The sequence below is a fragment of the Falco cherrug genome, chromosome 4 (assembly GCF_023634085.1).
Source record: "Falco cherrug isolate bFalChe1 chromosome 4, bFalChe1.pri, whole genome shotgun sequence".
Lineage (NCBI taxonomy): Eukaryota > Metazoa > Chordata > Aves > Falconiformes > Falconidae > Falco > Falco cherrug.
The window spans coordinates 38340973-38353819 of NC_073700.1; the positions used below are offsets into that span (position 1 = coordinate 38340973).

General features: G+C 42.7%; 1 protein-coding gene across 5 annotated transcripts in view; it reads right to left on the reverse strand.

The window, feature by feature from the left end:
• The window catches only part of DNAAF8 (dynein axonemal assembly factor 8), a 94619-nt gene that overhangs the window by 36611 nt on the left and 45161 nt on the right, over positions 1-12847 (reverse strand). For 4 of the 5 annotated variants that reach the window (XM_055709618.1, XM_055709619.1, XM_055709621.1 and 1 more), the window contains 5 exons: positions 11390-11506; positions 9025-9169; positions 6501-6813; positions 4375-4481; positions 1050-1204 (listed from right to left, as the gene is read on the reverse strand). In XM_055709618.1, coding sequence (XP_055565593.1) covers positions 1050-1204; positions 4375-4481; positions 6501-6813; positions 9025-9169; positions 11390-11506 — 837 coding nt within the window. The remainder of the gene's footprint in view (positions 1-1049; positions 1205-4374; positions 4482-6500; positions 6814-9024; positions 9170-11389; positions 11507-12847) is intronic. The other variant, XM_055709620.1, reaches the window with a different exon arrangement.

Sequence of the window (12847 nt, forward strand, 5' to 3'; positions counted from 1 at the left end):
AACGAAGGGATGATTTTTCAGAAACATTTAGCTACAAACAGAACATTTGAAGCAATAGTTACTGCTGTTAGCTTCTTAAATGGTCGTTTCGAAGCATGCTCCAAATATTTGGCCATTTGGGCTGTAGTAATACGCAAATAAGTTACATTTATTCTACAAAATATTATGAGTGGGGAAAGTGTTATTCCTCAGGCTTGATCACAGAAAAAGCACTTTGTACACAGTTCAATTTGCAAAATCACGCATTTCCTGACTGATACAGCAAACGATCCTAAATATGATAATTTAAAATAAGGGGTCCCCTCCTTTGTAACAGGAAGCATCATGTGATTCCTGGGTGATTTATCATGTAAAGTAGTGCAGAACTGGACTTCTTGCATATATTAAGTCTGACTGAAATCTTGCATTTATGACTATTCCTGTTTCCTTAGGCTGACTTGTCAAAGTGCCAACTGCACTCTAACTCAAATCTATCATCACATTAGACAGAGCTTCAGAGAAAAAGAAAAAACAGGTTATTTTTGACAATAGGAAAGCTCTTTTTGCAACCCATCTGGAACGTATTAAACTAGGGGACTTCATGCTGAAAGGCCATAAGCAGTCCCAGAGGGACTACAAAGTACAAAATCAAACATCAGCCTGTTAGATCAAAACTATTCTCCTGAATACATGTTTGCAGACCAGAAATTGTTATTTTAGTTTATGGGGCTACTGCCTGCTCTTGCTTATTTTGAGATCAATGGTAAAAATCGTGTTTGTCTTAGGAGGCAGCCTGATTACGAATTCACACTTCTGTTCTCAGTGAGAGGCTGAGGCCTGGTGGGATTTTCCTCCTAAAGAAAAAAACCAGCATTGAAAGCAACCAGAGTACCACTCACAGGAATACAGAGAACACGAATGCTGGCTAGCTAGCAAAAAGAGAATGAGTGTCCTTGAGAACACTTACTAGAGGAATGTCAGCTCACACATCCAGAAGCTCACACCATAATTATTTTCAGAACAACTGGTAACCCAAGGTGTACAACTGAGCTGCACATTCTGTCCAGTACCTGACTTGATGTCATGCTCAGCCCAACAGCTTGCTTGGGTGAAAGCTCCAGCTGTTTGATTCCTTGCAGAACAAACCCCCGATGGGTACAGACTGAAATCACGATACCATATGCATGAGGAGATACCATGGGTGACACCACCAAAATGATGTCCCCTAGATCAAAAAGAGAGTAAGAAAAGCAGCAATTATTTCCACAGAAGCTGTGGTATCAACACAAGACAACTCTCACAGCGGCTAGTTCCAACTTGAAGTGCAAACCCAAATGGTGACACTGTATTTTATGGTTTATTTCCTCTATACAGCTCATAATGACTGCTATCGAAGGCCAACCTAGAATGGAAAAGCTTATGGCATGACCAGTAATATCTTTATGAATCATCTACCCCAGATAGTCTGTCTCATCAAGTCTATCTAGCTATTTATGAGCTGCTCATCTATCTTTGAGGTATCTGCATGCTTGCTAGCTGTGTGCCAGCCCCTGCCAGGCTGCATTTGAGCTGTTACCCTTACAGCTGGCGATCCGACAGCAGTCAGTACCCTCAAGGGCTACGGACCTGCTAAGCCTGGCCACGCTGAGGTCAACAATACCAAGTGGCAATTTGTCCGCTATAAAATGCATGATGCAACCCCAGCCATTCCTCTCTGTTACTGGTGGTCCTAGCTGTAGCTAGCTTCTGCAATCTTGTTCAGCACTACCTTCTGCTTCCTCTTGTCTCTCCTTCAGTCCTGTCTTTAACTTTCATCCTAGATCTTGCCTTCTGGCACAGGCTCTTGAATCCTTGGACCAGCCTGTGATCATGATCTCACTGCACCCTTTGGTTTGGTACCACCTGTGGCTTCACAGGTTCCTGTCCTTGGTCATCATGACAATGGTACTAGCCTTCTCTCTGCTGCCTGACTCCCACCCACTAGGTCTGGCTCCTTATGCTCTCCTTGTATCCCTCAGCCCAGTAGATAAGGTTGTAGAAGCGACTGAAACTTACATTGGGTTAGAACCTTGAGTTTTCATACTCCTGTTTTCTAAGCTGAATTCCAAGTTCACTGCCAACAGAGTAGCAACATATGCTATGAGCAAGCTCAGGAGAAAGAGCCTACAAGACCTCCTGAGCAGTGTCTAAGCCCCACCTTAGGAACTACAGGACAAGCTCAACACTTTTCCCTAAAGTCTCTGATCTGTCTGAGGTCTTTGCTTTGTTCTAATCATACCTTGGGCCTCTGCTTTTACCATCACCTTCATTGTTATGCTGTCCTAATCCTAATATGGCTTTTTTCTGTACACCATGTACGTTCAGATCTCCACAACCTGTCAAAAGTGAGCTCTGAAGACAAACCCTCAGTATCACTTCTACCTCAGTTTCCTCTATACTGCCTCATTAATTTCTCTTAGCTCCAATTGAATGATGTAATGAGGTTGGAGTATTTTAATCTCTGTGTCCCAATTACACTTGGTTTTGGGGATAGGACTACCAGCAGTGAATGTTTCTTCTGGTTCTAGATTTTATGATATGGATATTTGTCCCCCCAGGAATCTGACGAAGGTTCAGTCTGGTAGTTCAAAGCAACAGCAACAAAACAAAGCAAAAGCTTGTGTTTGTTCCTAAGGATGGGACAGGCAGGGTGTTTCTTCGCCTGAAATTTCTATTTGACGTTAAGGCTTTAATTCTGCAGGCTTTGAGCCAGACTCACACTACTGCCACTTTCTTTATACGTGAACTGTCAAACTTTAGGGTTGCAGGTGGTAAGATTTTGTTTCCTCTCTAGCTGCTGACACTTAAAAAATGTTTTTTTCAAATACAGGTGTCCTGAATCAACAAGAATACCTGCTAGGGCCAGTAAAACTTTGATTATTGAGAAGGGGCAGATATAACTGGTGGGAACTGCAGTATATTTGTTCTGCATGGTCTGCATGGGTATACCTTCCTGTCTGCAAGAGAAGCTGCTGGAGACCTGAGGGACAAAGTCAGTGAATGTTTCCTTTCCTTAAAACTCCATAGGTGGCTGCTCTCAGACCAGGTTTTCAGCTTCTTGTCTGAAAGTCATGATACAGTTATCTGAGGAGAAAAGCTTGAAAGTGACTTCCTGAGCCCAAATACAGATGGAACGTGGTGTGGTGTAACTCAGCAGCCCACATCAAATGTGAATCATTAATGGCCATAAAAGGAAGGGGAGGCAGAAAATGTGACTCATTCCACCAGCAGCAACCAGCTGCCATCAATACCAATCCCAAATAACAAAGAGCCAATGGCTGCCTGCCAAGCTACCAGAGTTAACTACCCATTTAAATGAAAGTGTATCTCAAAGGTGAGACACTTTTTTTTTTTCCTTCTCCCTTGTCCATTTTCTGTCTGTCACTTTCCACTCCTTTCATCTCTTTGGTTTATGCTTTCATTCTTTTCTCATACATTCTTTCCTTTGGCAATATAATTTTCTGTGCCTCCTTTCTGTATCAGTACAATACTTGTTTCCTTCTGATATCTCCCCCTCCCCCAACAGCTACTGAGCTTCCACTCCCCTCAGTTGTTTTTTCCTGTGAAACTATCTTCAGTTGTGGGAGTAGAAACCAGACAACAACACTCTGACAGCATTGTCTAAAAATCACTTGCACCTGAGATCTGCTATGACAACCCACTAGAGAGGGTTATCAGTACACTGGCCTTCTACAGCAGACACCCCAATACCACACAGATCCTGAGCCAGTTAGAAGGCCCACATGCGTTGGCAGGTTTTCCTTAAACACAGTCAGCTTGCTGCTAGCCAGGCACCAATTCAGAAGGTAGAACACTACCCTCCTACAAAAGGAAAAGGGGGATTTGGGCAGAGCCAGGTGTTAGCCAGTTAATATTAGCCCCATTAAGTGCTTTCCTTTGTGATTGTGTGATCAGTACTGCCCCGAATGAAGTCTTAACCATTTCATACCCACAATGATTATACTTGACTCTTCACCAGTAGAGGTAGATGATCTCTAACCAGATAAACATACAGTTCAAGGACACTGTTAAGTCTTCACATGATTGATGAACAGGCCCCTGTGTGTAGAGATTTCCTGTGGGGTGGGTTGTGTTATTTCTTTTGTTTACCCTGTGGTGAAACCTAAGCACTCTACAGAACTCTAGCAGCTACTCCCATGAGATAATACTCCCCTGTCACTTCATTTCAGGCAACAGTGTTTCACTATAAATTCATTCCCGTCTCTGGAACTGTCCAAGTCACAGCACTGAGGAACCCAGGGAGGCAGAATTTCCCAAAACAGGTGGGCTACACTGAGGTAATACTGTCAGTGAAGGAGAGCCATAAAACCTCAAGATTTATTCTCTAACACTGACCTTTGGTAGTTGAGACAAGCATTGCTGGAGGTTGACACAGCACCACGTCCTGGAGATCAACCTTTTCTTCATCTGCTTCTGCCCTGGCTGACGAAGGACCCTGAGAGCTAAAGAAAAACATAAATATTAAAAGCTGTTATACCGGGTTCTACTCAAACCTACTTTCTGCAACAAACCCAGAGTAACAGAAGTTTCTCTGGTAAAACTACTTCACTGGAAAAGCCATTTCAATCCCTTGTCTATGACATGAGCTGCATCAACGTTTCTCTGACTGAACACCTTTTAATATTACTCCCTCTGAGGCTCTCTGTGTTCAATTAGAAGTAGGTAATGCAAAGTAGTCAGCTTGGCAAAGAGATCTGGGAATCAAGAAATATGTCAGGCTGCGTTACCAAAGCTTTTCCTACCCACAGAGTCATCGTAGCTCCTATTCACTTTTGGTGCTTTATCCCGAGTTTAATCAATTTTAAAGGTTCATGTTGGGCAACAAGCACAATCAAGTCTGCCAGAGATGTTCATGCCAGTGAAACCTCTACAACATTCCTGCATACCCAAAAGGACCAAATCATGCCATAGTAAATATAAGGTGTGGTTCTGAAAGCCAGAGACTGACAGCAATGCAAACTGCAGTCTGTGAAACAGTTTGGCTAGGTCTGTGAAATGCAGGCTGCTCAGACAAACCTGCCTGCCTCATTCATTGCCACCCCTGAATTGGCTGGAATACATCCTGCTTGTTCACTCCCAGAAGACCACAGCATTTGCAAGTATAATCTAAAAACTGCAATCTCAGTTGCAGTTTGTATTCTTGTCTCCCAATGGACCAAATTACCAGCATTAGGAGAAAAACAAGTGTATTATTTAGAAAGTAGCACTGCTCTGGACTAGCTAAGTTATATGCGAGGAGCAGAATTCATCATTTTTGTAACAGGGAAAAAGCATCTCTAAGGAAAATAAACAAGTAAAGAGAACAAAACTTTGCCAAATTGATTTTTTTCAAATCTTATAAGTAAAACCTAAGAGTCACTATTCATGGCCAAGCAGAACTGAACCTAGACACACAATCCCTCCATGAGCATCAGATTAATTCTACACAGCTGCACTTTGCCACTTTGCAGAAAGTGTGCAGGACTGCAGACGACCCCACCTCTAGCCTGCTGCCTCTGACACAGTATGCCACGCTGTACCCAGTATCCAGGATCAGAAGGGACCTTTGAAGACCTGTCCAGAACTTGCAGTTGCAGAGCCCTGTCTGAGCTTTCTGCAGGAGAGTTTCACCACAGCATCATTTATTCCGTTTAGCAATATTAAAAGAAGATGCCCAGGGCCTGCAAATCCCAGTGCAGAGTTGCATCCCATGTGATTACACAGGCCTGTGTGGCAAACGTGACAGCCAGGGAGAGGAGATCTGTAGTTCAATATTCTTAAAAGCCCATTCCCTCTGCAGCTGTACCCAGACCCATCTGAGAGCAAGATTCCAGATTCCTGAACCTCACTTGCTCCCAGCACTTTTTGGCACCCTACTGCTATGCCATCAGTTCCTAAATTGCATTTCTCATGCTGATTGCTAGAGTTAAAAATTTATAAGTCACCCTTCATTTTCACACACTTCTGTCATAATCCTCCAAAGAGCCTTTTCCACCTGAAGTCCCTTACCTCTAATCACTTGGTAAGGGACATAGAACAAAGCTAGACCAGGCTTTCTAGTAAAAGGCCACTTTCTAGTAAAGCAGGCACGGCTGGAGGAGGTCGAAAACCTGTCGGATCAGCTGTATCTGGGACAGAGGGCCCATAAGCAGGTGCTGCAAGTGTATGAATTACCGGCCTAGCTAGCAGGGAACAAGTAAGGGGAAGCAACTGCAAGAGTCCCACACCTGACACCTTGATACATCTATTATGTGCTGCGGAGGAGACAGTCCTGGGAGAGAGGGGCTTTTGCAGACTGTAGTAACTGGTCTGGAAATACAGAAGTAGACAGAGAGCTCCCACTCTGCGCTCTTGTTCACCGAGACCTTTAGCAGAAGACTGATATGTAAAGACAAAGCACGCTAGCTGCGTGCCTGCCTGGCCTCCATGTCACACCTTGCCTGTGGGAACAACCACAGCTCAAAACCATCCAGGGCCGTCACCTTTCTGTGTTGCACGGGGAAGCCAGATCCGGGAGAGCAGCCTGCAGTGCTGCATCAGCAGCCCTCCCTCCAAACCAGAGGCACAGCTCCCTGTGCACACGGCTGTCCAGGTGGGGCAGGTAGACGAGAGGCTCTGCTTGGCTCCTGCAGTAGATAGCATTGATGGAACTGCTGTCCGTCACACTAGCCAGCTGCGGGTCAGGTGGCCCAATGAGATTCTGCAGTGTACTACGTGCTTTAGGCCCTCTCACACCTAAAGCCAGCACCGGTGGCACCATGCCAGTCTTTGAAGTATAGGAAGAAGGCAGCTTTTCTGTGAAAGACAAACATATGTGTGACTAAAACATGGAACAACCCGTCCCAAGGTCATTCATTCCACTCAAGTGCTCTTTTCAGATCTGTCATAGCCAGACTTCAACAAAGTGACCTACTAATTACCTGCCCTGTGGGTGATATGCTGGAAATCAGCTGCATGTTTTTACCTAAAAGTAAATCTGAGATTATTCAAGATCATCTGTTAAAGAAAGGGGGGTTGGCTGCCTCATATTTGCTGTGGAAAGGAGTGTGCACAGGGTTAGTTACTACAGAGCAGCTGGTACACTACAAGTCAGCACTTCAACACCTCCTGCAGTATGTTGTTCATGTCCACGAGGAAGGCTGGGGGGATTGAAGGGGACACAGGACAAGAACATGGGCCTGAAGAGAGGGATGTTTTCTGTCAGTTTCATCAGATACGGGAAAACTAGGAAGGAGACCACAAACTGGAAATCTGTGGATTTCTTTTCTATATTATTTCCTTATGTATCAAATACAGATTTTGTACTATTTTGTAAGATAACATATCTAGGCAAATATTGGATTAGCCATCTTCATTTCCCTACCAGGACTTGACCTGTGGCTTCCCTTATTTCCTGCAACATACCTTCCCTGTTCCCATCAAACTTTCCTCCATGTCTACTGTCAGCATAGTTGGGGTCCAGTAAGTAACCCCAGAAAAAGAGCAAATTTGGCTCCTCTGCAGTTCTTACTGAAGAAGCTAGAAAAAGAAACAAGGTGTGTAATTTTCTTCCCTGAGGTTTAAAAACATAATCAATCGTATCATTTGTTGCATAAGGATCAGAAGCCAGAACATAAGTCTCTGGAGCAGGTAGATAATGGAGAAACTGGCTGTAAATATTTAAAATAATCATTTTAAAGTTTTCAAGCTAAGGGTAAAAATCTAATTTACAAACCCACAGAGCGGTTCTCAGCTCAAATGAATTGTTCCTTCATACGAAATGTTCCCAAATAATGGTGCATGGTACAGAGCACTGAGGCAGATCTGCTGCTTGTCAACTCCTAATGACTGGTGATTTTATGGTTTTCTTATTCATTTCTGGAGTCCTTCTTCATTCCTCCAGCTATCAGTGTGAATGTATTGCACAGCACTGAGACAACTGCAATTGCAATCCCATTTCTAAGGCAGTCTGCTCCTGTTGTCAAATGTAAAAAGGGGGCAAGGAGAATGGAGAGTTTTTCTCCGCTTAAGCTGGTCTTCACTCACCTTCTGCCTGAGGAAACGGAAACCCATTTCTTTCACTCTCAGCCTGCCTATACTTTTCCCAAGAGAAATGGATTGCCTGTATTTGGGATGATCTTAAAGGTCTTTTCCAACTAAAATGATTCTATACAAACCTTGCAGGAGAACTTCTTGGCTCAAAAGAAAGTACAAGCCATACTGTATTGCAGAGGCGATCTCTATACTTTGCAGCTAATGTAATGTTGGTTGCTCTGGAGTTTTATTGCATTGGCAACTACTAATATTCCACACATGCTTTAAGACAGGTTTCATTATTTCACAAATGGAAAAAGTATAAACACTTGAGTGGTATGTGCCAGTATTTGAAAACATTGGTGTCTAAGAGTAAAGACACAGTGATTTGAGTTCAGAGACCCGTATCATTTGTTTACCTTATCTTGTTGGTCTCCCATCTCAGACCATCTTCTATTGGCAAATGTGACATTTTGGCGATAGCTTATCAGCCAATACAACTACAAGATGGCTAAAGCAGTAGTTTTGCCCATGCTTCTGAAGTCCCATAGGCAATGGGATGGGGGAAAATGTGGAAGGGGGAGGCTGATTTTCTGTAGCTAAAACCTTCAGGAAAATCAGTGGAAACTAATTTAGTACATTTGACTCACAGAAGTGTAATCCTAGAGCTTAGGGCACTGCAATCTGGGAAAGATCACTGCAAAGGACCACCAACTAAAGTGGTTTCAGACACGAAAATGTGCCAAGGATTAAAAATTCAACTCATGGATATTCAACACTGGGAACAGAAGGAAAGAAACAGCCAAAGATATTTTTTTTAATCATTTCTTTTAGGAAATATACAGGAACTGATAAATCAACACTCATGCCAATCTGGTACTCTCCCCCACACCCACAACACCACATCCTTCTTCACCTTATACATTTACAGGTTTTTGCCTTCACATCAGTATCATCACATGAAGAAGTCTCTGAAGGAAAACTAGACCTCACCTGAGCTAGAGAACAGCACATCCTGCTGAGGATAGAGCAGGCGGAGTCCACAGATATCCAGACCAGAACCAAGTACCAGCTGCAACATATGATGGGTAGCTAGGGGACTTTGGAAGAGAGTTTCGAACAGCAGTACCATGGCAACCTGAACAGCAAGAGCACATTGGAGAAATGAGTCAAATGTTTCCAAGCCCTCAATGACCACACAGCTGTATCTCTTCAACTTTAGTTCCCATGCCTTATCTACATTGTAAGAACTACAAAAAGGCTTCATTTTATTTTATGTTTATATGCAGTTTAGCACAGTAGGCTCTTGGCTTCAGGTTGAATCATAACTATCCACGATAATTGTGATCAAATCTATTTCTGCTGATACAGTCGTGTCTTTTGTCAAATAAACCTACTAGTAAAAAAAATGCAAATTCTCTGGGGCAGAGACTGAAGTGTATCACTCCTGCTGTTTAACTTCATGAACTACAGAAAGATGGTTAAATAATAATAGACCAACTGGTTGTTTCTTTATACCTACCAAAAGTGCCAAAATCAACATTAAAAAAAAATGCCAAAAGGCAGGCATCACTGGTACTGTCCCAGATTTACATTTTGAAATCATCTTTACCAGGCTAATCCAAATAGCATGTCCTGGTATGTAGGAAGACATACACCAACACACACTGAATTTCTATACCCAAAAAGGGAAGCAAATTATTGTAACTTTCCTATCAGAAGAAACATATTGTTCCAAAAAACAAGTGCTTTATGACAGGAAGTTGTGTGGTGCTGTGGGTAATAAATTGTCTAGCTGTAGATTAGAAAAGCATGATTGTACTGTCCTCAAATTTGTGCATGGTTCACCTGGGTATAAAGCAACAAAACACTATTCCCAGCAGCAAGCTTTATGGCTGCAGTGAACAGCAAAAGAATTCATCACTATTGGACACTTTAAATGAAATGCTACTCCACCATAAACACATTATGAGGCTTATACCATCACGATAAATGAAGATATAAATTTACTCGAATCATAAGAAAGTGGTCTAATTAGGAATAAAAGCTCTATTTCTTTCTATTTGTCTAGCTCAGGCTCTCCTGATATTAACCCAATATTCACAGCAACCGGTAAGGAAGTGTTTTTCTGTAGCTGCTATGAGAGTCCCTGGGGCTTGGCTGTTGGGCTCAGGGCCAACTTTGATAATACAGCTGTCCAGCATCGAGAAACCTCAGTAACTGCTTATCTCCCCTTTGCTTAGGAGCCAGGCACTTGGCTTTGGTCTCCGCCTGAGCTTTGAGGAAGGTATGCCCAGTCTCACACGTCACCAATCCTGGCCATTATTCTAACCCATTGACTTTCTGGCTTGGCCTTGTCACTGACCTGCTCTGCTCTTCCTGCTTGGGAATTGTGGGGCTGAACCCTGCCCGTGAGGTCACTGGCCCTGCCTGCCTCGCTGTTAGTCTCAGCTCCCAGCTTGCCTTCCCTTACAGAGCATCCTGCCCATGTTGTCAGAGGTCTGTATGGAGCTGCCGACAGTGTTCCTGAGGCAAGGAGCTACAATGAAGACATGAGGCATTTTCCAACTCCGTCAAGTGCCAGGTGTCTTCAGCTCCTAATTGTGGACTTCAAGCAACTTCCAGGCGCAAGCCTGATACACTCACAGCAACTGGTCAGCCTTGCTGCGTGTTCAGGAAGAACTTTGCATACCTGCATCGCCCTGAATCAATGCTAATGGGAAAGTGAACTCTGTCAGATCAAACATGCCATGCTTTGTGTTGCACAAGAGCTAAGAAAAGTGTTACCATAGTCAACAAGTTATCATAAATGGATGGAGGTCCAGTACCTTTTGGTGTGCACTCCTAAACAGAGGTAAATATGAGCTATTTTATGTTACCTTAACCTCTTCTTAAGGTAAACTAAGCAGAATTACTTCCTACTGTTGTTCACACAACACATACACAGTTACTGTAGGTCAGGGAGATAGTACCAGAAGCTTCGGAAAATTTTTAATGTTTCTGAGCACAAGTTTTAAAAAAAGTTGTGTTGTATATTGGCTTGCAGTCAAGTGGTTTTAGGTTCTCAAAATTTTGTCTACTGTTACTGATTTGCACCTGGTTAGTAGCAATTTCTTCAACCTGCACATTTCATAGTTTAATCTTCTGTGGCTCAGAGCAATCAGCACATCAATACTGATGACACAAAATACTCAGCTGATATATTTAGGTCTGAGTGAGAAATACCTCAAGAGGTATTTGTACCAAACCTTGAGATTGAAATATTCCAGGTCACTTATCGTCTCTCAACTTCCCACATGATTCCACAAGTCAGAAAGCAGTGGTTTGGGTGTTTGGTTGTTTGTTTTTTTCTTTTTACCTCAGTGTCTGTATCTCTGCAAGCCTCAACGTCATTGCTGTTAGGGAAATATTTTTCATCGGTTTCAACCGTCTGCCAGTAAAATCCATTTGGCACCGCAAACACCTTCTTCACTGCCTGAAATGCACAAAGGACATCTCTCACCTGTGTGTTATCTTGATCCCTCAAAATAAAGGGCTAGGAAAAAAAATGTACTTTATGGCTAGAGCAAACATAAGGATGCACATTAATGGATTAAACTCATTAGTCCAATGTTCTCAGTCTATCATTTGCTTTCTTACAACCACACCACTAGCTCCAATTAAGTGATACCCCAAGATATCTGCAACTGCTTCCTGAGAGACTGAACATTCCCAGGGTCCAACCCAGTGACCCTCCAACATGCAGAATACCCACTGACATGAACAGGAGTTGCATGCAAAAGGCACCACAGGATCAGGCTGAGCAGCTCGAGACCTTGATTCTCCACGATGTGCTGAGCATCCAGCAGAAAAGTGCTTTGTTAAAGGAATGTTCTAATTAACTAATCAAATGGAAGGGGAGGGAAGGAACTGCATGAACTTCCACATGCCTGTAACCAAAACAGGACATTTCTCCTGTGCTCATGTCACCACAAGTGACGCATATCTGTAAGTCTTATTGTTCCACATACTCACAGACAGGCAAAGACTCTGGCATCTAGGTCACAGCTTTACAGAAGTGTAGTGTTTCCCAGTCTCAGCACCTTATTTTGTTTCTCATACATTTTCTGGGCAGCCAAGCAAGCAACTTGTACAAGTGCAAGTTTAAGAATGTGTCACTCATGAGAATTTTCTGTGACTGCATGCTCAGTAAGCAAGACCATAGCCGGGGAACAAATGCAGCTTTTGAAAGTCACGTTTGTCAAGTTCAAGTTTGGGAAGAAGTGATGTTCATAGCTATGCCAATATTGAACATTCCAGAAATATGGATATATTTAGGCAGAGTTCAGAGGGCAGGATTCATTCCAAGATTGAGAAAAAAAAAAACCCTGTCACTTTTAAGACATAGGTTCACATGGTGTATCTCAGAGTAGCTTCACTATTTTTAAAGACTACTTTGATTTACAGCAGTTGTTAATCTGTCCTCATCTCATGCGGACACCCTTTTCAAAAACGAAAAAAATGAATTAAATTTCATCAGGGGTTTTATTATGGATAAAAAATGGACTAACACTGCATGAAGAAGCATCAATTCTGGATTACGAGGTACATATAATGCTGTTTAATCATGTAATCACCTAAGAGATTTTTTTTTTTGCACTGCTTGGCAAATGACAGGCCCTTCATATCATTCTACAAACACTGAAAAACAAAACTAGAAAATGAAATTAATTTGAATAATATTAAAACCCCTTTGACATCTGCCTTTCTGCTTCAGTAACCTTGTGTGTTTTCTCCTTCCTCTACTTCCTGTGCTTCATGAGATACTTGCCTAAAA